This window comes from Benincasa hispida, chromosome 10 (assembly GCF_027475165.1).
Source record: "Benincasa hispida cultivar pf3 chromosome 10, pf3_genome.v1.1, whole genome shotgun sequence".
NCBI lineage: Eukaryota > Viridiplantae > Streptophyta > Magnoliopsida > Cucurbitales > Cucurbitaceae > Benincasa > Benincasa hispida.
Window position 1 is genome coordinate 25,999,055 of NC_143487.1, and position 22,616 is coordinate 26,021,670.

General features: G+C 31.8%; 1 protein-coding gene and 1 pseudogene across 2 annotated transcripts; both read left to right on the top strand.

Moving 5' to 3' along the window:
* The first annotated feature begins 306 nt into the window (after positions 1 to 306).
* LOC150033224 (uncharacterized) lies at positions 307 to 1,135 on the top strand (annotated as a pseudogene).
* Positions 1,136 to 18,163: 17,028 nt separating this feature from the next.
* LOC120088119 (F-box SKIP23-like protein (DUF295)) lies at positions 18,164 to 22,344 on the top strand. 2 transcript variants are annotated; one of them, XM_039045194.2, is made up of 2 exons: positions 18,164 to 19,493; positions 21,970 to 22,344. In XM_039045194.2, exons 1-2 carry the CDS (start codon positions 18,308 to 18,310, stop codon positions 21,975 to 21,977), a joined length of 1,194 nt encoding a protein of 397 aa, XP_038901122.1. In that variant the 5' UTR covers positions 18,164 to 18,307; the 3' UTR covers positions 21,978 to 22,344. The 2 variants fall into 2 exon arrangements, with proteins under 2 accessions (XP_038901122.1, XP_090162125.1); XM_090305999.1 differs by lacking the exon at positions 21,970 to 22,344 and adding an exon at positions 19,855 to 20,358 and having other exon boundaries at positions 18,184 to 19,493.
* Positions 22,345 to 22,616: the final 272 nt, after the last annotated feature.

Genomic DNA, 22,616 nt, shown 5'->3' on the forward strand with positions numbered 1-22,616 from the left:
CTAGCCTGCTTTTAAACTTTGAATATGTTGTTGATTATGGTCTATCTGTGATAAGTTTCAATCACTGATAGACTTGAAGTGGTGAAGTCTATCAGTGATAAGATTATCACTGGTAGACTTCACCACTTCAAGTCTATCAACGATAGAAATGTGTTAGTGATAAGTTTAACATTGATAGATTTCACTACTTCAAGTCTATAAGTTATCGGCTCCGTAAATGATAAACTTGGAGTGTTTAGTTTTTAAACTGAAGTGGTTATTACTATTCTAACAGATTGACGATTATGGAAAGCAAACAACAAAAAAATGGGTAAAAAGAACTTTAGAAGTTGAAGAACCATTAAGCAAAAAAAAAAAAGAGATGAAAAAAGAGAAGGTATTAATTATATATTTACTATATATCTATTTCTAAGTTGTTCTTTAAAATATTTATAACATATATATATAATTGTTTTTTGTTTAAATACGCAAAAAAATCACTAAAGAAAGTTGGAACTCCACTTTAAAAGTCACAATTTATGTTAAATTGGAAGTGATAGACCATATTAGGGGTTTAGATTCTACGTGTCTATCTTTATTTAAGGAAGAACCATTTGGGCATTTATTAGGTTTAAAAATGTCTAAAGTACCTTTACAACTTATAGCACATTTGATTAGAAAACAATGTGTCTCTACTCATAACAACGTTCTTCTTTTCAACATTGAAGGTAACATAGTAGAGTTTGGATTGAAGAATTTTTGTTTGATTACTAGATTGAATTGTGATGAAAACCCTGTTGAAGATGTTTTAGATGAAACTGAATAAAAAGATTCAGAAATTAGAGGAGAATTTTTTAGAAATTATACTAGCATAACTAAGAAAAATCTGAATAGTGCATTTGACTATTTTTCTAGTCACTGCAATGATGAAAGAAAAATAGCAATACTTGCCAATCTTTATTTGCTAGAAAACTTGTTGATTCCAAAACAACATCATAATTGTGTGGATTGGAAGCATGTCAAGATGTTGAATGATGAGGAGAAGTTTAGGAATTATCCATAGGGAAGACTATCTTATAGTCTTACTGTCGAGTTTTTTAAAAAATCTATTAAGAGTAAAATAAACCAATTGCCTATTTGCAAGGATTCCTCGTAGTTTTAGCTTATTAGGCATATGAAATAATTCCTAAACTTTTTTAGGGTTCGAAAAAGAATAGGGAATGGCTTTCCAAGAATCTTGAATTGGGAAACAACAAAGCAACTAGATTGGCAAGATCTTAATGACAATTTTCTCGGTACAAAATGTAAGTTTCTAATTTTTCCATTATTAATTGTGATACAAGCCTATCAATGATATTGGTCTACCAATAATAGAAAAATATCAGTGATAGAAATATTATATCTATTGAAACATACAAATAAATGTAGGGAATGAATCTATCAACAACATAGTTTATCAATGATAGACCAATATCATAGATAGATAGACTATATCAGTGATATTAGTCTATCAGTAATGGAGTCTATCAGTGATAAGCCCATATCACTGTTATGATCTCATTAAACTATGTCAATGATAGCTCATAACTATGATTATCTAAGTATTTCAAATCTCATCAAAAGAAGGTATTCTGTATACAATACTAATTAAATATTATGTTTTTAGCTCCATTTAATTCCTATTGTTGCATCAAAAGAAGAAATGACATCAAAATACTTCAAAAAATATAAGAAAATGGAGGGAAAATGATCGGAGGAAGGAGAAAATGTTGTACAAAATGATAAAAAGATTGGAAAAAGAATATCTTCTTTACAAGAAGATATTGAAGGTCTTAAGAAGCAACACAAAGAAGATGTTGAAGATCTTAAAAAATGACAAATGAAGATTTTCACTTTGTTACATTCTCTAATGGAAATTGTAAATAAAAGTGAAAAACAAATTCTAGAGTGCTTTGACAAGAATCATCCTTTATCTGTGAGTCTAGAAATGATAGATGTCGATGTTAATGCTAATATTTACAAAGTAATTGAATATGCAACTACTTATGCCAAGGAGAAAGAGGTAAGATTATTAAAGCCTTCTAGTTCTTTTACTTTTTTGTTTTTTTTTTTCTAATGATAGACTATATAAGTACATATAGTTTACTGACGATATACATCTACAAATGCATGAACAAAATCGTGAGAAAGAGAAGGAAATAGAAGAAGCCACTATTGCTGAAGGAAAAAAAGTACCCATCTAATTAAATAGTAGGTTATTGCTATTATGTTTTATACTTCAAGTGTGTTGCTCATTAAAGGCTATTAGTGATAGGTTTCTCACTGATAGAATGTTGTAACCTTTTTATTTGAGTCCAACAGTAACATAAAAAAAGTATATTGACATCTACAATTTTGTACATTGCTACACTTATATAATATATTACAAAAGATTGAAGACAAGGAGGAAGAAGTGAATGTACATGAAAAAAGGTAAAAAAAAAAATGGTGCATGAAAAAGCAAAACAAGTGAAGGTATAACAATTGTAACATTCCCTATATTGCTTTATGATTGCTAGATTCAATATATATTTATAAATTTATAATTAAGTATTGACATTTCAAGTTATTAAACAAAAAGAAAATACAACGACGAATGCTGAAAATGTTTGAACGAAAAGACAGCCTAAATCGTCAAAGAAGATGTTGGAGAATGCAAATGACGAGAAGATTGCAAAAGAGTAAAAGGATGCAAAGGAGCAAAAGAATGCAAAGGACAAAAAGAATGTAAAAGACGAAAAGAAAGCTTCTCCAAAACAAACAAAACATTCTCCTAGAATCAAGGACATTGCACCTAGTTTTGACCTAAAAAACTCTCAAATGTAATAATGTAGTTGTGACTTAATTTAATGTTGTGGCTATTAAACCTTAGTTTTTGTGGATATGGGATATTAGTGGGATATTATACCCTAGTTTTTGTGGATACATTAGTAGTATCAATGATAGAAACATATCTGTGATAGAAACGATCCATGATAGACTTCATATGTAGTTCATTTTGTCATATAAATATAGGAAATTGTTGGATTATTAGTTGAATGAGTGTAAATTATATCCATTTGTGCTTCTATTTTTCCAGTTGTAAGGACCAAAATCTTGCAAGTATGTAATGGGTGATAAGTGATATATCAATGTCAATGACAAACCAATATTAGTGATAGAAATCACAATAACATTGCTTGAAATTACTTACAAAAACTTCATATGTAGTTCTATTTGTCATATAAATAGAGGAAATTATGTCTCTTTCTACTTTCTATTTTAAAGTTCTAAGAACTAAACTCTTGATATTATGTAATGGATGGTCAGTGATAGATCAATGTCAACGATAGACCAATATTAGTGATAGAAAGCACAGTAACAATACTTGAAATTAATGTTACTTTCTTTTGTATGTACTTGATTTTGCGTTTTTATTTCATAAGAAATTCTATACTTTGTATTGAGAAAAAGTTCAAAAGACTAAATTTTATACGTTTAAGTGACATTACTTCACATAGAAACAAAGCGAATATATATACTATTGACAAAAATAGAAAAAAAAAAAAAAAGTTCTATATTTCTCAGGCAGAATGTTATGTTCGTATGAACAATATAACAATCAAACCAATGGTAAAAATGGCAAACCTTACAACATTCTAAAAATGTTCGCAACCTACACGTTCACATCTATAAAGATCACATTGATAGTAAATGTTGCATCATTGTATAAATGGAGGAAATTTACACATTCTACAATTATGACCAACACGATGACAATAACAGTACTTTGTCCGACTTTTTTGCTTGTCAATTGATACTATTCTAACAATTGGAGGTAATATACTCATGTCAGGTAGCAATTTCTTAAATAATATTAAATAAACTAAAACAAAATAAAATAAAATAATTTACCATTCGGGATACCCTAAACCCTACTTTAAAAAGAAAGGAAATTAAATAGTTAAATAATAAAATTGATGTATTTTGCATGAAAGTGGCCGTGGTCAGATCACATATCTCTCTTATCTCTACTGAGCTCACTTTAGTCTATCCATTGGACCAAAATGCAAAGGGCATCATAGACATAGGCATAGACATAAGGGGCGAACCCGAAGATACGCTTTCGCTTTCATTAGTAGTGATACAAAGGTCACAAGCATAAAACACACAGTACATAAGTATAGGGCTCAATGTGCATAGCCCAATGATAACACTAACAACCACTAAAATAACATAAGCATACAAGCACAATTACCCACAACAGATTTCATCATAGTTTCACATAGGACATAAAAATTTCTCAGCAGGCTTATCGAAATCTTAGGGCAACCGACAGTAAACTAAGATAACGAACTGTCCCAAATGAGACCTTACTCTGCTCGAAAACTCCCTTAGTTTAGGCCCACGAATCCCCAAATGACGATGGGCTGCCAAAAAAAACCGAACTTACCCAATAGACAGAACGGTCGGAACCACCTGATCCACGGCGAGCCAAACCAATGACAGGCGGACGGAGAGGACGGCGCGGCTGGAAACGACGCGGCTCACGACTTCAGTGTTCGGTGGCTTCGTCTGCGTCGGGTCGACGGACAGGCTCACGACTTCAATTTTCGACGGCTTCGGACTCGGTCGACGGCGAAGACGAGGGCCTCGCGAACTTCGGCTTCAGTGGCTTCGTCTGCGTCGGGTCGACGGTCAGGGAAGAAAAGAAGGCAACGACCGGCGAAACTCGCGCGGCTGATGCAGTCGAGTGGCGGCGCCGAGAAGAAGAACGATCGGCGATCGCAGCTGGAAGTCGAAGGTTGGCCGGTAAAGAAGGAGGCGGCGGCGACTGGAAGTGAAGGGGGGGGAGGGTTCGCGAACTGAAGAAAGAAGAAGGAGGAAAAAAAAAGAATTTCTTTTTCCTTTTTTTTCTTTTAGCACGCATCCCAAGGCCCCAACACTTTATAACCCTAATTCCTTCTTCCTTTTCCCAAATTAACCAACGATTTCCTTTTCTTCCCCTTTTTTCTTTTTCTTTCTCTTTTTCTTTCTATTTCTTTTTTTTCTTTTTTTTTTTTAAAAAAAACTTTAGAACGTCACAATAGGCTTCCAATTAACATGGTTCCCAAACTGAATGGACAGAACCAGCATAACATGAAATCAAGGTGCTTGTCAAAAAATACTTATGAACAAATGAGTAAGTATCCATTTTGCATCCACGAATAACAGCAAGTGCATGGGCACATGGAATTTCATCAAGATCCCAAACACACAAGTATATGATTTGGAATCTAAATGTACCATAAAATGATTGCTTCCATCAATTACTTGAAATTAGACATCATTAATTGCATTAACCTAAGAAAAATGACACATAGACAAGAAATTAATTAAGATCCAACTATCTGAGTCTATCAGTGATAGAAGTCTATCACTGATAGAACTCAATCACTGACAAATTGTGCTATATTCCCATGAAAACAAGTAACTCTTACCGTGAAGCTTCTTGATATCTGATGTTGTGTTTGTAATTTCCTCTCATCCTAACTAGTCAAAACGGATTTCATATGATATGCAACTTTACTTTTATCATAAAACCATTTTTGAAGTAATTGTCTGCTTGAATCGAGTAGAGATGCCACATATAAATCTCTAAGCTCTTTTAGAACTGCATTTAAACATTATGAAATGTTTGCAGTCATCATCTGATATCTTCTCCTTCTACAATATGCACGAGCCCACTTCTCAAAACCAACATTACTAAGATAGTCTCGTATGTGAGGATATATAGCCTCCATCCATCTTATATTCAGCTCAAAATCAACAATAGTATATGCTTTTCCACATCTAAAAACATATTATCGATGGAGAGTCCTTATATGTCAACTTCATATTGGTTTTTTGGCCCTTAATCTCAAATTAATTAATTGATCAATGTTTTGATGATAACAAACTCAATTTTTAATTACTGAAAATCTTAGTCTTTTAATATGTCCATAGCGTAGAGCTTAGAACAACGATTCCAACACCTCTTGAATCACTCAAATCAAAGCTAAAACGAAGGCGATATGACCGAAACAAGTCTATAGAGAAAATACCATGGTGGATGACGTGGCATAGCCAGACCATTTGCATGTAGGCATGTGACAGCATATTGGTTGAATGGTGGATATTAAGAGATTAACATATGATGAACTTTTGATTTTTGGATTGATTTAAAATAAAAAAATTAAAATTTAAAAGAAAATTAAAAGGAAAATAAATTTAATATTATTTTATGTTTGTGTCTAATGGCTATTTTTTTACACATGGTATGTTTTTTATTTTTGGATTGACTTTAAAAATAATGAATTTAAAAAGAAAATGAATTTAATATTATTTTATGTTTGTGTCTAACGGCTAGTTTTTGACACATGGTATGTTTTTTTATTTTTTGGATTAATTTTCAAAAGAAAATGAATTTAATATTATATTTTGTTTGTATCTAACGAGTAGTTTAGTTTAAAATCCCCACCATTGATTTTTCTTTTCCAAAATCCAATGGTCCAAATTAATTGTGGTTTCTAAAAAATTTTCCATCTCTATATAAACCATCTTCCTCTCCAAATTTTAAACTAACAAATTTTACATTTCATAATCCTCCAAAACTCAAAAGTTTCATTGTTGCTCTCTCTAAGTTCCCAATTTTTTTTTCATCTTATTCTTAAAAGAGTGTTATTGTGTTGTGAGGATAAATTTGTTGAGTGCTTAAACTTGTAAATCCACTCTAATGAGAGTTGTATTGTGTTTTTCAAAAATTCCAACATTTGTAATGGTTTGATCCTAAACCGAGGAAAGGATCGGGATTGCTCTTGAACTCGTAAAAGGAGTGGTGGTGTAATGGTTGGGCTCTAATCCGTGGAAAGGGTCGGAAAGATTTCATTCAAGTTCCCAAGAGGCGCTTGGGGAGTGGAGTAGGTCGAGTTTGACCGAACCACTATAAAAATTACGGTGTCTTCTTCTCTAACTCTTTCTTTTTTATTTTTGCAATTAATTTAAGCAATTTATTGTATGTTTTAGTTTGTTCTTATTTATTTGCTAAAATTTGATTAATTAAATTATTACATTTTTTGTCATCTTATTTGTTGCATAATTTGAATTTTTTTTATTATTTATAAAAAGTATATTAATTAGTTTAATTGGGTTAATTTAGAAAAAAAAAAGTTTAACTAAACCCTATTCACCCCCTCTAGGGTTGCCATATCGATCCAACAATTGGTATGTTGCTCTTCTTGAAATATTTATTTCTTGATAAACTTAATTGTTTTTTAGCTATGGCAACTTTAGGTTTTATCCCTTTTACCGATAATTAATTTATTATTTCTTTAATGGTACTAATTATAGTTATTGGAAAAATAGAATGAGATTTTTCTTGTTTTCTATTGATTATGATTTATGGGATATTGTTGAGGAAGGTTTTAAAATTCCAACAAAAGATGTTGATGGTGTTAGCACTATAAAACCTAAGGAAGAATGGTCAATAAATGAAAAGAAAGCATGCTCTTTAATGTCAAATCTATTAATTGCTTATTTTGTGCTTTGAATGATGTTGAGTATAATGGAGTGTCTATTTGCAAAACTGCTAAAGAGATATGGGATAAATTAGAAATTACACATGAAGGAACTAATCAAGTAAAAGAAACAAAGATTGATATGTTAGTTCATCAATATGAAACGTTTAAAATTGATGAAAATGAAGTTATTTCCGATATGTTTATTAGATTTACTAACATTATCAATGCTTTAGAAGGACTTTGAAAAAAGTACTCAAATCTTGAGAAGATAAAGAAGCTATTGTGGTCTTTGCCTAAACAATGGGAGCCTAAAGTCACCGCCATTCAAGATGCAAAGGATCTCAAATCTCTCTCCATTGATGAACTCATGGGCTCGTTGTTGATGCATGAGATAAAGATCAAGAAAAACATGAAGGATGAGAAGAAAAAGAAAGAAAAGAGTAAAGCTTTAAAGACCATCTCTTTAGAAGTTGACTCCGATGATGAAGATGACCTTGATGAAGATGATGTTGCCTATCTTTCACGTAAGTATAAGAACTTCATCAAGAGAAATAAGTAATTCAAGAAGCATCTCTCCAACCAAAAAGAGTCAAAAGGTGAAAAGAGCAAAAAAGATGAGGTAATATGCTATGAATGCAAGAAGTCGGGTCATATTAGAACCGATTGTCCTTTTCTCAAATCATTCAAGAAATCCAAGAAGAAAGCAATGAAAGTTACTTGGGATGAAGCGATGAAAGCGAAAGTGGGAGTGACAATGAAGAAGTGGCCAATTTTTGCTTCATGGCTCATTGTGACAAAGAGGATGAACAAAATGATGAGGTAACTCTAGAACCACTTTCTTATAATGAATTGTTTGAAGCTTTTGAAAATATGCAAAATGATTTAGAAAAACTTAGTTCTAAATATGTTGTGCTTAAAAAGAAATACAATGTTTTATCAAGTAAAAATAAGTCTTTACTTGAAAAAATTGCTTCCTTAAAAGAGAATGAGCATGATGCTATGCATATTGATGAAATGAATCTCTTCTGACAAGCATGCTTTTAATTGTGATGAGAAAAATACCTTGTTTGACAAAGTTAAATTTCTTGAGCATGATAGTTGTGAAAAAGATTATTTGATTAAATTACTCAAAGAAAAGGAATTTAGTGCTTTGCAAGAACTTGATAAGGCTAAAGAATCTATTAAAAAATTGACAATAGGTGCTCAAAGATTAGACAAGATAATTGAAGTAGGCAAGCCTTTTGGTGATAAAAGAGGTTTAGACTATATTGATGAATGTTCTACTCCTTCAAGTTCTAAAACTATCTTTGTTAAAGCATCTCATAATATGTCTAAGCTTAATATGCCTAAGGTTGTGTCTAAGCATGTTAAATCTAACTTTGTGCCTATATGTCATTATTGTGGTGTTGAAGGCCATATTAGACCTAAGTATTTTAAATTGAAATATGCTCATACTACTCCTCCAAGAAGAAATTTTTCTCAAAGGGCAAAGTTTCACAATGCTCCAAGGAATAATTTCTCCAAGAAAAGTAGAGTACATAAATTTGTTGTAAGAGATAAATCTGTGCATAATGTTTGTTTCTCATGTGGCAAGTTTGGACATACAACTTATTCTTGTTACTTGTCTAAATCCAATGTCTTAAATGTCTATGAAAAAATGAAATGGATTCTCAAGTTTATCAATGCTAACCATCTAGGACCCAAACAAGTGTGGGTACCAAAGAATCAAACTTGAAAATTTGTGTTTGTAGGTTTGTTTGAAAGCCTTTAAGAAAAACAAGTGGTACTTGGATAGTGGTTGCTCGAGGCACACGACGGAAGACCCATCCAAGTTTGTCTCTCTCTCCAAAAAAGGATAGAGATCTTGTAACCTTTGGTGACAACAAGAAAGGTAAAATAATTGGTAAAGGTAGTATAGGTAATGAATCTTCTATTTTAATTGAAAATGTACTTTTGGTTGATGGTTTGAAGCATGATTTACTTAGTATTAGTCAATTGTGTGATAAAGACTTTAGAGTTGTGTTTGATAAAAAGAATTGCATCATTGAAAATGCTAGTGATAGAAAAGTTATATTTGTTGGAAATAGATATGAAAATGTTTATACTATTGATTTGAATGATTGTCCTATTAATGATAAATGTTTATCGGCCTTGCATAATGATTCTTGGTTATAGCATAGAAGACTAGAACATGCTAACATGCACTTAATTTCAAATATTTCCAAGAATTCTTTGGTTAGAGGTCTTCCCAAATTTAAATTTGTTTGTGATGCTTGTCAAATGGGTAAGCAAACTAAGTCTCTTTCAAATCTAAAAATGTAATCTCTACAACTAGACCTCTTCAACTATTACACATGGACTTATTTGGCCCTTCTAGAATTGCTAGTTTTGGAGGAAACTATTATGCCTTTGTGATAGTTGATGATTTTTCAAGATTTACTTGGGTTTTGATGCTAAAACATAAGGATGATGCTTTGAAAAGCTTTTCTAGTTTTGCAAAAAGAGTTCAAAATAAAAAAGGTTTTTTTTTTTATTTCTAAAATTAGGAGTGATCAATGATGAGAATTTGTTCAAACTTTTTGTGAAGAAAATGGTTTTTCTCATAATTTCTCCGCTCCAAGAACTCCTCAACAAAACGGTGTAGTTGAAAGGAAAAATCGTACTTTGCAAGAATTTGCTAGATCAATGTTACATGAGTATGGTTTACCTACATACTTTTAGGCAGAAGCCGTTAACACCGCTTGTTATATTTTAAATAGAGTTTTAATTAGACCTTCTTTGGATAAAACTCCTTATGAACTTTGGCATAACAAAATTCCAAATATTGGGTATTTCAAAGTTTTTTGTTGCAAATGTTTTATTTTGAATAACAAAGAAAAACTTGAAAATTTTGATTCTAAGACGGATGTTGGTATTTTCCTTGGCTATTCCTCTACTAGTAAAGCTTATAGAGTTTTCAATAAAAGAACTTTAGTAATTGAGGAATCTATGCATGTAGTATTTGATGAATCTTGCAATGTTATTTCTAATGAGCCTATTTATAGTGATGTTTTAGAAGGAAATTTTGGAGATTTATTTATTAGTGACAAAGGCAAGAAAATTGTTTCAAGTAAGCAAGAGGTGAGTTTAATCGAAAAGAACGAAGCTGGTTCTTCATCCATGCTTAAAGAGTGGAGGTATGCTCCTTCCCATCCCAAAGAATTAATTCTTGGTGATCCCAAACAAGGTGTGAAAACTCGTTCCTCTTTTAATATGTTTAATAATCTTGTTTTTGTTTCTCAAATTGAACCAAAAAGTTTTAAAGATGCCGAAAATGATGAATTTTGGACTTTAGCTATGCAAGAAGAATTAAATCAATTTTAAAGGAATAAAGTTTGGGAGTTAGTCCCTAGGACCTCTCATACTTCTATAATTGGAACTAAATAGGTCTTTAGAAATAAAATGGATGAAAATGGAAATATCATTAGAAATAAAGCTAGACTTGTAGCTCAAGGTTATTATCAAGAGGAAGGAATAGATTATGAAGAAACTTTTGCACCCCTTGCTAGATTAGAAGCTATTAGAATGTTGCTTGCTTTTGCTTCTTATAAAAATTTCATTTTGTATCAAATGGATGTGAAAAGTAAATTTTTAAATGGTTATATCATGGAGGAAGTTTATGTAGAACAACCTCCGGGGTTTGAAAGTTTTGATTTTCCTAATCATGTCTATAAGTTGAAAAAGGTTCTTTATGGCTTAAAACAAGCTCCAAGAGCTTGGTATAATAAACTTAGTAATTTCTTGCTTGAGAATGGATTTAAAATGGGTAAAATTGATACTACTCTTTTTATTAAGACTAAAGAAAATGATATGCTTTTAGTACAAATATATGTGGATGATATTATTTTTGGTTCTACTAATCCATCTTTGTGTGAAGAATTTTCTAAGTGTATGCATAGTAAATTTGAGATGAGTATGATGGGAGAACTTAGCTTCTTCTTTGGACTCCAAATCAAACAACTCAAGGATGGTATTTTCATAAGTCAAGAAAAATACACAAGGGATTTGCTCAAAAGGTTCAAATTCAATGAAGGTAAAATTGCAAAAACTCCTATGAGCACATCCACTAAGCTTGACAAGGATGAAAAAGGTAAGTGTGTGGATATAAAAACTTAGGTATGATTGGATCTTTACTTTATTTAACCGCTAGTAGACCCGATATTATGTTTAGTGTATGTCTTTGTGCTAGATTTCAATCTTGTCCTAAGGAATCACATTTACATGCCGTTAAAAGAATTTTTAAATATTTGCTTGGTACTATTGATTTAGGCTTATGGTATCCTAGAAATGTTGATTTAATTTGGTAGGATATTCCGATGCGGATTTTGCGGGTAGTTTACTTAACTCCTAGTGGGACTTGTCAATTTCTTGGTAGTTCCTTAGTTTCTTGGTTTAGTAAAAAGCAAAATTTGGTTGCATTATCCACTACCGAAGCGGAATATATTGCAGTTGCTAGTTGTTGTGCTCAAATTCTTTGGATGAAACAAATTCTTTGTGATTTTGGATTAAAGTTTGATAATGTGCCTATATTTTGTGATAATACTAATGCTATTAATTTGACTAAAAATCCTATACATCATTCTAGGACTAAGCACATTGATATTAGGCATCACTTTATTAGAGAGCGTGTGCAAAATGATAATATTACTCTTGAATTTATAGGCTCTAATAATCAATTAGCGGATACTTTTACCAAGCCTTTGAATGAAGAAAACTTTTGCAAAAATAGGCTTGAGCTCGGTATTATTCATTGTGATGCTTCTTGATTTTATAATTTTACTTGTTAAATCTTTTATTATCATTTTGATAGGGGGAGATATGGAAAGCATGTGTTAATATTCTTAAGGGGAGTTGTGTTAAATGTATGTACATGTTTTTAAGGGAAACATTTATGTAGTTCTAAATTTTTCTTAATTATTCTTTTTGATGATTCCAAAGGGGGAGAAGTTTAAGAAAAATATGCTATAAATTTGTTATGATTTTGATTGTATTAATTAGGGGGAGAATTTTTTTTTTTTTTTTTTTTGAGTGAATTTCAAGAATGATCTTTATGGTGATATGTTGAATTTTATTATGTGCTACATGTGGTTTACATGTATTTCAAGCTATTTTTCTTGAATGGTTTGTCATCATAAAAAAGGGGGAGATTGTTGGCTTTTTGGCCATTAATCTCAAATTATTTAATTTTAATTAATTCATTAATCAATCTTTTGATGATAACAAACTCAATTTTTAATTACTGAAAATTTTAGTGTTTTAATATATCCATAGTGTAGAGCTCGGAACAACGATTCCAACACCTCTTGAATCACTCAAATCGGAGCTAAAACGAAGACGATATGACCGAAACAAGTCTATAGAGAAAATACCGTGATGGATGACGTGGCATAACCATACCATTTGCATGTAGACATGTGGCAGCATATTGGTTGAATAGTGGATATTAACATATGATGGACTTTTGATTTTTTGATTGATTTAAAATAAAAAAAATGAAATTTAAAAGAAATTTAAAAGGAAAATAAATTTAATATTATTTTATGTTCGTATCTAACGACTAGTTTTTTACACATGGTATGTTTTTTTATTTTTGGATTGACTTTAAAAAGAATGAATTAAAAAAAAAAATGAATTAAAAGGAAAATGAATTTAATATTATTTTATGTTTGTGTTTAACGACTAGTTTTTGACACATAGTATGTTTTTTTATTTTTTGGATTAATTTTAAAAAGAAAATGAATTTCAAAAGAAAAGGAATTTAATATTATATTTTGTTTGTATCTAATAAAATTTTCGCCATTGATTTTTCTTTTCCAAAATCCAATGGTCCAAATTAATCTTTCTCTCCAAATTTTAAACTAACAAATTTTACATTTATAACGGTTTGATCCTAAACCGTGGAAATGATCAGGTTTGCTCTTGAACCCATAAAAGGAGCGATGGTGTAACGGTTGGGCTCTAATCCATGAAAAAGGTTGGAAAGATTTTATTCAAGTTTCCAAAAGGCGCTTGGGAGTGGAGTAGGTCGAGTTTGACCGAACCACTATAAAAATTACGGTGTTTTCTTCTCTAACTCTTTCCTTTTTATTTTTGCAATTAATTTAAGCAATTTATTGTATGTTTTAGTTTGTTCTTATTTATTTACTAAAATTTGATGAATTAAATTATCACATTTTTTGTCATCTTATTTGTTGCATAATTTGAATTTTTCTTATTATTTATAAAAGTGTATATTATTAGTTTAATTGGGTTAATTTAGAAAAAAAAAAGTTTAATTAAACCCTATTCACCCCTATAGGGTTGCCATATGGATCCAATACTTCAAACTTCTCAAAAGGTGTTGCAAACAAATACAATATTCAACCTTTGGAAAAACATTTTGAACACTTTTGGAATACTTGAATTTCGATCGGATATAATACCAAAATCCAATAAGATCGATAATTGTATTGAAGAAATAGATGCATCCAATTGAATTTCCTTTAATATCATATTCACAAAACTCTCAAAACACATAAGCTCATCAACCAATACACCTTTAGTCTTGTAATTCAAGTAATTATGTTTATCATCACACTGTCTACTATGAAACACCACTATTGCAAGCTTATCATATTTCCAAGAGTATACTTCAAGTAAAACCAATGAAACCTAAAAAAGAAAAAATCGAATACCTAGACATTCAATAAAAAACGGAGTAAGAAATCAAATACCTAGACATGGGAGAAAGAATCGCACAAGAAAATGATGAAATCATACAAAATCACGAGTTAGAAATACAAAATCGAACGTAGAAAGAAGAAACGAGCAGAAAACCTCATAATCGAGCGACGAAGCATGGAGAAGACATACCTAGAAAACGCACATTAGCTCGACCAAAAAGAAGATGAAACCTCAGAAGAAGAAGCGGCATTGTGGAAAAACACAGAAAGAAAACGAAAACGATGAAGAAGAAAGGGGACGATGAAGCCCCACTATGGAAAACGACAAAAAGAAAGAAAATAGATCAGTCGGATGATGAGGAAGAAGGGGCATAATAGGGTTATTTTAGGAATAAAAAATAAGGAGGTAAACGTATTTAAGGTAATTCAAAAAATAATTTATATTTGCAAATAGTTTTAAAAAGGGATATATTTTATTTTTTTAATAAAAAAAACATCTGCTACAAATTTTCTAAAATTTATTTATGTCATAAATAGATATTAATTAAACATGGTTTTCATTAAAAAAATATATATATTCTGCATTATATTTAAAATTATAAATAGATTTTTAATTTATAAATTATTTAACAAAGGAATACATCAAAAGGGTATTTTTAAATATAAAAATTTATTTAAAAATATCTACCTTTATAACAAAAAATTTCAAAAGTAGATATTTTTGGGGTTTTTCTATTTATAAAAATTTCCCTACATTAAACTTGTTTTTCTTCTCAAATTATATAAAAACCTATTTTTATAATCTATATTATAATTTTATGTTTTTTAAATATTATACTTATTCTTATTATTTTGTAATGAATACCATTTGTATTTTCATAAATTCAGTTTTAATTATATTATAAAACTTTTCAAACAAATTTCCTTTGAAAATGAAGGGATAATGATTATAGTATAATTGTAGGATTGCTCCAAGCTAAGCACGCTTAACTTTGGAGTTCTTAATGTGCACCTTATTGGTATATGCAGTAACTTTCAATTTTTTTAAGCCTTTCTTAACCATATTTTCATGTCCTCAGGATCCCTCTCATTCAGATGTGATATCGGTTCATTCATGTATCCCTCCTGAACTCGGGTCGTTACAAGAATTTTTTTTTTTTTTTAAATTTGTGTTATATTAAAAGGATGCTTTGTTGGAAAGTTGTGATTTTTTAGTACAATTGGAGATAGGGGAATTCGAACCACGTATTTTGTGGTTTCTAGCACACTCGAATATCAATTGAGCTATACTCAATTTGACGAAAGTTGTGAAGGTTTTGATTGTATATTTAAATAGATTTGTTGACAACTAACTATTAAAGTCATGGGTATAATAGACATATGCTTAAAAATGAGAGGCAAAGTAATAATGTAAAGATTCTCTCCACTTTACTCCTTTTTATATAGTAGAAATTTGTAAATTGTCCATCAAACTTTGTAATTAAATTTCTAATGATCAATAATTAATTACACAATATGATACTTATATTTGTGTGTCCTCTTGTAATTAAACATTTAGGAAAGAAAATCGAGCATATCCACATTTATTTAATTCAATATTAAACTCTTTTCTAAAGTGTTAATTAGTCAACATACACACATAAAATCTAAATAAGAAAAAAAAAGAGAGAGAAACAAAAAAGAGTGACATTTTTAAAAAAAAATTAGTGGCTCACATGAATATCTTATTAATTTTTTTTTTTAGAGAACAATCTTATTAGCTATTTTTTTTCTATCAGAATTGAGAAAACGAATAATAGAGATTTAAAAATTTAACAAAAATGAAATGAGAGAGAAGATAAATGAGATATATAAAAAAATAAAAGGATAATTATGTATTAAAAGAAAAATAATAATTTAAAATAATAGAAAAATATGGATCGTAATGAATGTGGATTGTAATGAGTTGAGGATTTCAAACCAATCTTATAACCGACAAACTAAATATGGATTTGAATTTCAAATCTATTACGTCCATTTCAAACTAAAGCTACGTTTGTCTCCAGAAAAATATAATAAATCAATGGTAATTTGAAAAGTGGGTCTCATTTTATTACATTTGGTGTTGTTTACTTGTGTTCTGTACCTGTATAACCAAAAAACACAAATGGATTGACGAACGGAGGGGTATTCAATCAAACTGTGTTTGAACATTACGTTGATATTGTTACCGTTACTGTCACTGTTACAGTTATTGTTACGGTTAAATAATGAAAAATATGAAAATTTCATATTTGCTAATATATTTACCTTTATTTTTACATTTATCGTTACCATTTGACCCTAAAAGATGACGTTAAAGGTAAAAGTAACAATAAATTTGACAGATTAACAATTTTAAGTAAAACGTGATAAAAAATAATCGAACAACGTACATTTTTTGTGTCTATTTAATCTTTGAAGTTTGAAAAGATACATTTTGGTCTCCCGAGATTTGAAAAATAGATTTGAATGTGTCACTAAGTCAATTGGACACTAACAGAAATTTGATGTGAGAGGTTAAAGGTGGATAAGTTTTATAACTTGATATTATTTTCAACACTACATGGCCTTTTTAGTTACCTCCCTTCCTCCATTTTTCTCTCCGACATCTTTCTTATCTTTTTGGATGGCTATCGTCTTTCTCTTTCTCGAATCTCTGGTATTTTATGTTTTTCTCTATTATGCTCAACAAGTGTTGAGCAGATCAAACCACTGCCACCAACATCAAGCCGCTTGTACGAGTAAATCTGCTCCTCATACTGTGATAGGCTAGCAATGGAGGACATGGGAGGATATGGTTCGATTAGATTTTCTTTTTTTCTTAGAGGAAATGGAAGAAGAAAGCTTGATCGATTTTTAATGTTTTTATGCAAAAATAGAGTCAAAATTTGAAATTCTTTTAGAATTCGGGAAGTTTCTTTTAAGAATAATATGTGATTATAGTTCTCATTTTTTCTGGAAAAAAATAAGTTTTTCGAAAGATTTTCATTCATAGTGAAATTTGAAAGATGTAGTCAGAAAGAGCAGCGGGTGTTGGACACAAATAAAGAGAAAGGAGAACAATAAGGGACGTTTAGCTCTCAAATTGGATTAGGTTGGGTGGGTAAAAAAACACACTCACTGTTTGGTTCACTAATCATTAAAAAGGTATATTACCTCGTTATTCGTGCTAACTTACATTTCTTACTTCGTTATTCGCATCAATTCTCCCAATTACTCTCTTTCTATAATAATTATCAACTCAATTCAACTCAACTCATCATGTCAAACGCCCCCTTAAAAGAGAATGAAGGAAAAGAGAGAAAGACCATAACCATTGGAGAAGACGAGGTGGATGTGGTTAAAGAAGAACAGAGGAAAGGAGGGGAGATAGAAAACTTATAATTTTAAAAGCTATTAAAGTTTAAATCGATACAATTCTTAATTTATGATTTAAATTTAAGGGGATAAATTAATATTTACTTAAAAGAAACTATATAAAGTTAGTAAGTCATCTACCTCAACCTGTCACGTCAAATTTTCATCCGTTAACTTACGATCAAATTAATTAGAGACTATTTAGAATCATTTTTCAAACTTCAGGGACCAAAATATATCTTTTTAAACTTCATGAACCAAATAGACACTAACTCCAAATCTCAAGGACTAAAAGTATATTTTGTCCAAAGCATTCTAATTACGTTATCATAAAATTCACTACAAATTGATAACCATGGCCTAAATCCAATTACAATCCTAAATACCTAATTTAGATATAGAGTTGAGAGTGAATTAGCAGAGTTTGAATGGGCATTTGAGTAAAATTTAAGAATAATGTGGGCTGTAAAAATAAATAATTAATAAATTAATAAATTAATAAATTATTGGATAAGGTGTAAAATTAGGGATGGGTAATGTCCGTCATTTATGTTTGTGTGTCAATCTCGGGTCTATTTTGATCAAATTAGTAGCTTAAAAATGAAGGGCAAAAACCTATAAAAAGGGCTTCACCACCAAAGCACGCGTTCTTCTTCTTCTTCAATCTGAGTTTCCAGAACAACCTAATCATCCATGGCTGAATGGTCTCATCTCCCCAAGGATCTCCTCTATCTCATTGCTCAACGTTTTGAAACTCCTTTCGACATCATGCGTTTTCGATCGGTTTGTTCCTCCTGGAGATCCGTCGTCTCCCCCAAACGCCATACATCACCAGGTCCATTCCCATTTCTTCCAAACCACGGCATATCCGATCCCACATGGGGTTTCAATCTCACCAAGCGCTCCGTTTTTCGTGTTGCCTCTCCCATGGATCGCTCACACGCCTGGTTCATCAAGGTCGAAGAAGATGCCTACGGAATGATTAAAATATCAAACCCCCTCTCTAAATCTTACTTCAGGCCATTGCCCAAAAATTTTCCCAAGGTACTCAACTTGTTGAATTTTCCGGTTTTAGAGCTTTGTCAGGAATATGTGCTGCACTACCTTAATTTTTGGCCTGTGCGTCATCGCCCTGACGATGCCGGCGACTTGTATAGGGAGAAGGTCGCTTACAAGTGTTTGAATTTCGATGGCAGTGAATTCGTCTTGATTACTATTCATGTTTCTGGAAAATTAGCTATGTTTAAGTCAGAGGATGGGCGGTGGAGTACGATTCCTCACACTGCGTTGCCTTATGATGATGTGATGTTGTTTAAGGGCGAGTTTTATGCTGTTGATAATTCTGGGGCCACCTTCTTGGTGGAATCTCAAGATAAGGTCACTTTGATTGCTGAACCTGTTTTTGGTGGCGACAAGAAGATTTTGATGGAATGCAATGGTCAACTGTTGTTGGTCGATATGTATTTAACTGTAGACTCTGAAGACAGCTTTGGTTTGGATGGTGAACTTCCTGATGGTATTCTACAGGAAAAAACAGTTGGGTTTAAGGTGTTTAAGCTGTGCAGTGATGGAAGTAAGAAATGGACTGTGGTTCGTGACTTGGGTAACACAATGCTATTCTTGGGCGAAAATTGCTCGTTTTCTGCATCAGCTTCAGGCTTATCTGGTTGTAAAGGAAATTGCATATTCTTTACTGACGGTTTCCTCTGTCCCAACGTGGATGAAGATGATGTGTTTAAGGGTAGTGACATTGCTATATTTGACTTGGAGGTTGGAACCATATCACCTTTATTTGATTCGCCTGTGTATTCAAGGTTGTTTTGGCCACCCCCAAGTTGGATCACATCAACATCAGGAGGAAGTAGTCTTCATTCTAAAGGTTTGTTGCGTTTTTCTATCCTGACTCATTTCGTTCATTGTGACTTTTCTTATATTTTGTTTAATGAATGTATTTTGCTTTTCCCCTTTCCTACTGAAACGTTGCATCCTGCATAATGATTTTTAGTGAGTGATTAAGCTTGTAGTTGGGTTAACATAAGCATTGATAGTGGACTCTTCCCTTGACGTTGGTGGTTCAAATCCCCGTATCCCACAATTTCTTGTACTAAAAATTAATTCGATAGCTTGGCTTTGAAGATTATCTCAATATATTGAACCGGAGGATCACTCAACTGATTTTCGTTTTAAATATTTAGGATATTTGGTGAACTTTTGTATGAGTGATAGATTCGTTGATGCAGAAAAGCAGAAAGGAAAAGTGAGGAAAGACCAGAAGCATCCCTCTACTGCGGAAAGGAGATGATAAAAAAAAGCCCCTAAATAAATGGATATCAAAAGAAGAAATATGACTAAATTTACACCGTCTCGGTCATTCCTTAAGCTAAGTTCTATAAAATATTCAAAGTCATTCTCTGGACACTTTTGTTTGTTGGAGTTAGTACTAATGACGAGGTTAAACAAAAGAATCGTATCTGCTCTGTCCAACTTCATTGCTGTGTTCTTTACATGAGTTCTAAATTTATAGGCACTTATTCATTGATGGACAGTTTGTGATGGAATGTTGTGGAATCTTCTTAACACCTTTGGGGTTTGTTTTGTTTGTCCTAACTAGATTCAAGACATGGTCTCTCTTTGTTGGTGTCTTTTTCAGAAAGAAACCTTTTCTTTGTGCTAACGACGTTAAGAGTTTCTTTGGGAACATTTGGTCTGAAAGAAATGGAGTTCTGTACTTATTTCCCCTCTTTGATTTCTCAGAATTTCTCGTGGCTCATTTAGAGATGTTTGTGTATATTCTCTAATAAATTATATGGGTTTTCTATCAAAGAAAGAAAAGGGGAAAAAAAAAAAAAACAAGTATATCATTCTGTTTTAATTTCTTTATATCTTCGTACAAATTCCAACAAGAATCTTCTGTTCTTTCGGATCAAATACTCCACAAGAGCAACACAGCAAAAGTTTCTCCACAACAGCAGCAATCAAGATCTCCTCACCCTTTCAGGGGCAATTACAATGTAGTTGAAAACAACCAAAAAATTTTCCAAGGGCTTTCTTAGAGAACATGATCTTCGTCTCAAAATTACTTTTGCCTAAGGAATGCTAATTGGGGTTTGACTGCAATGGTTGGATGGTGGGTTGAATATTTTTCATGTCAAGAGTACATTCATTGATTTTGAATAGTCCCATTGCCACTATATAGCACCTCCTTTTTCTATCTGGTTGATTATTTCAGGATGATCTATTTGTAAGGTTTCCTTCGACTTCATCTATTAATTTGGTTCCTTTCTTGCTGCTAAAGGTCTATTAAATAGACTCTCTTTGTTGTTCCATACCTGGTTAACAAGGCTTTCTTTCGTATCTACAAATTTCTCTGACTGTCGGCCATTTAGTTTAAGGGTACACTCTTCCAGCCACATGTTCCTTTCTTAAATCTAAATCTATCCCTTTTCCCTACCTTAAACTCAAAAGATATATCTGAACTCCCGTTCCTTTTACGTCCACAGAAGGACAAATATATATTTTTCAAGTTGGCACTCGCTTCACGGCCCAAACTCAGGAGAAATCAAGAGTTTTCCTCATAAATAGTAGGTTTTCTTCATAACGGCTTGCCTCTTGGGGCTGGGAAATAGCTTTTCATTAGATTTGACTTCCCAGCCTGAACTGGACCTTCTATTTTCCCTTAGATTATGAAAGCACCCTTGTGGATTTGCTCTTTGCTCATCCTTTGGAATCTCCAAAGCTATTTGGCTAACGAGAATAGTTCCATCATCCCCTTCATTGCCACCCACATTTAAATGACGACGAAGTTCTTAGTTGACCAGACCATATCTCATCTACCTTAAGTAAAATCTCTAGTTTATATCTCTAAATGATCCGTTGGCTTTCTTGACCCTTTTAACAAAGAAAGATAATTTGAGAGGTGTTGCAAAATCTTCCTTTCCATGAGCTTTTTTCAAGATAATTACTGGAATTGCTTTTTTAAATAAAAAAATTATATTTGGGGGGAAACCTTACTGGTTGGATAGAATTTTAGAGTTCAAGCACAATGAGAATACAGGTAAAATACGAGGTTTAAGAAAACCTCATTTTAGAAAGTTCATCAACCAATTTGTTTTATGGGAACTAAACAGAGGAAAAATTTCAATGTTTGAGCTCAACATGTAGCAAGAGGATTTAAACCTTTAATCTTTTTAGTCAAGAATATAATGTCTTGACTAGTTGAGCTATGTTCTTTTGGCAAAATTTTATCCGTGATGAAATGTTTTACCGCAAAAGATGCATGCTCCTTTCCATGCCTATTGGCCCGTTCCTACCTACTTGAATATTATCTGAAGTGGTAATATGGTGGAATTCAACAGGTGCATGATCACTTGGCAGCCATGTGAAAATGGAGAATATATATTCCTTTTCCGCTTGTCATGCTGAACTTCCACTTCAACCATGCTGAGTCTTCAATCTGTGGCTTGGTTGTCATGCCATCATATTCAATCCCATCTTTCATCTGAAGTTGAAACTCAACAGTTTACAGGTGATTGTTTATAAATAAAGTATTACTTTCATTAATTTGAATACCGTTGCTTTGAAGTTTCTAGCTGCTGCTCTTGCTAACCTTCCATGGATATGGATAGAGGATCTTTGATGATGGGCCTGTAAATTCCCTTTTCTTGTACCAGACAAATAACAAATTGAGTCTTCAATTGATTAATACAGCTTATCTTCTTCTTCTTCTTCTTCTTCTTCTTTTGGGTGGAGGGAACTTATGGCATCATGTGGTATTTGTAATTGAGCCTCTGTCCAATCATAACTTTGACGTGGTTAACTATTTTCTGGAACTCCCTTGGTGTCAGTAGGGAAATTTTTCAGTATACTACCTACAATGTATTTGATGACGTGTCAAATTATGAATAAAAGTAGTAGATACTACTGTAGTACTATGATTTTTTCACTACCAACGTATTGCTAATTAAATAATAATCTAGAAATGAATTTTTAGTACAACAAATGT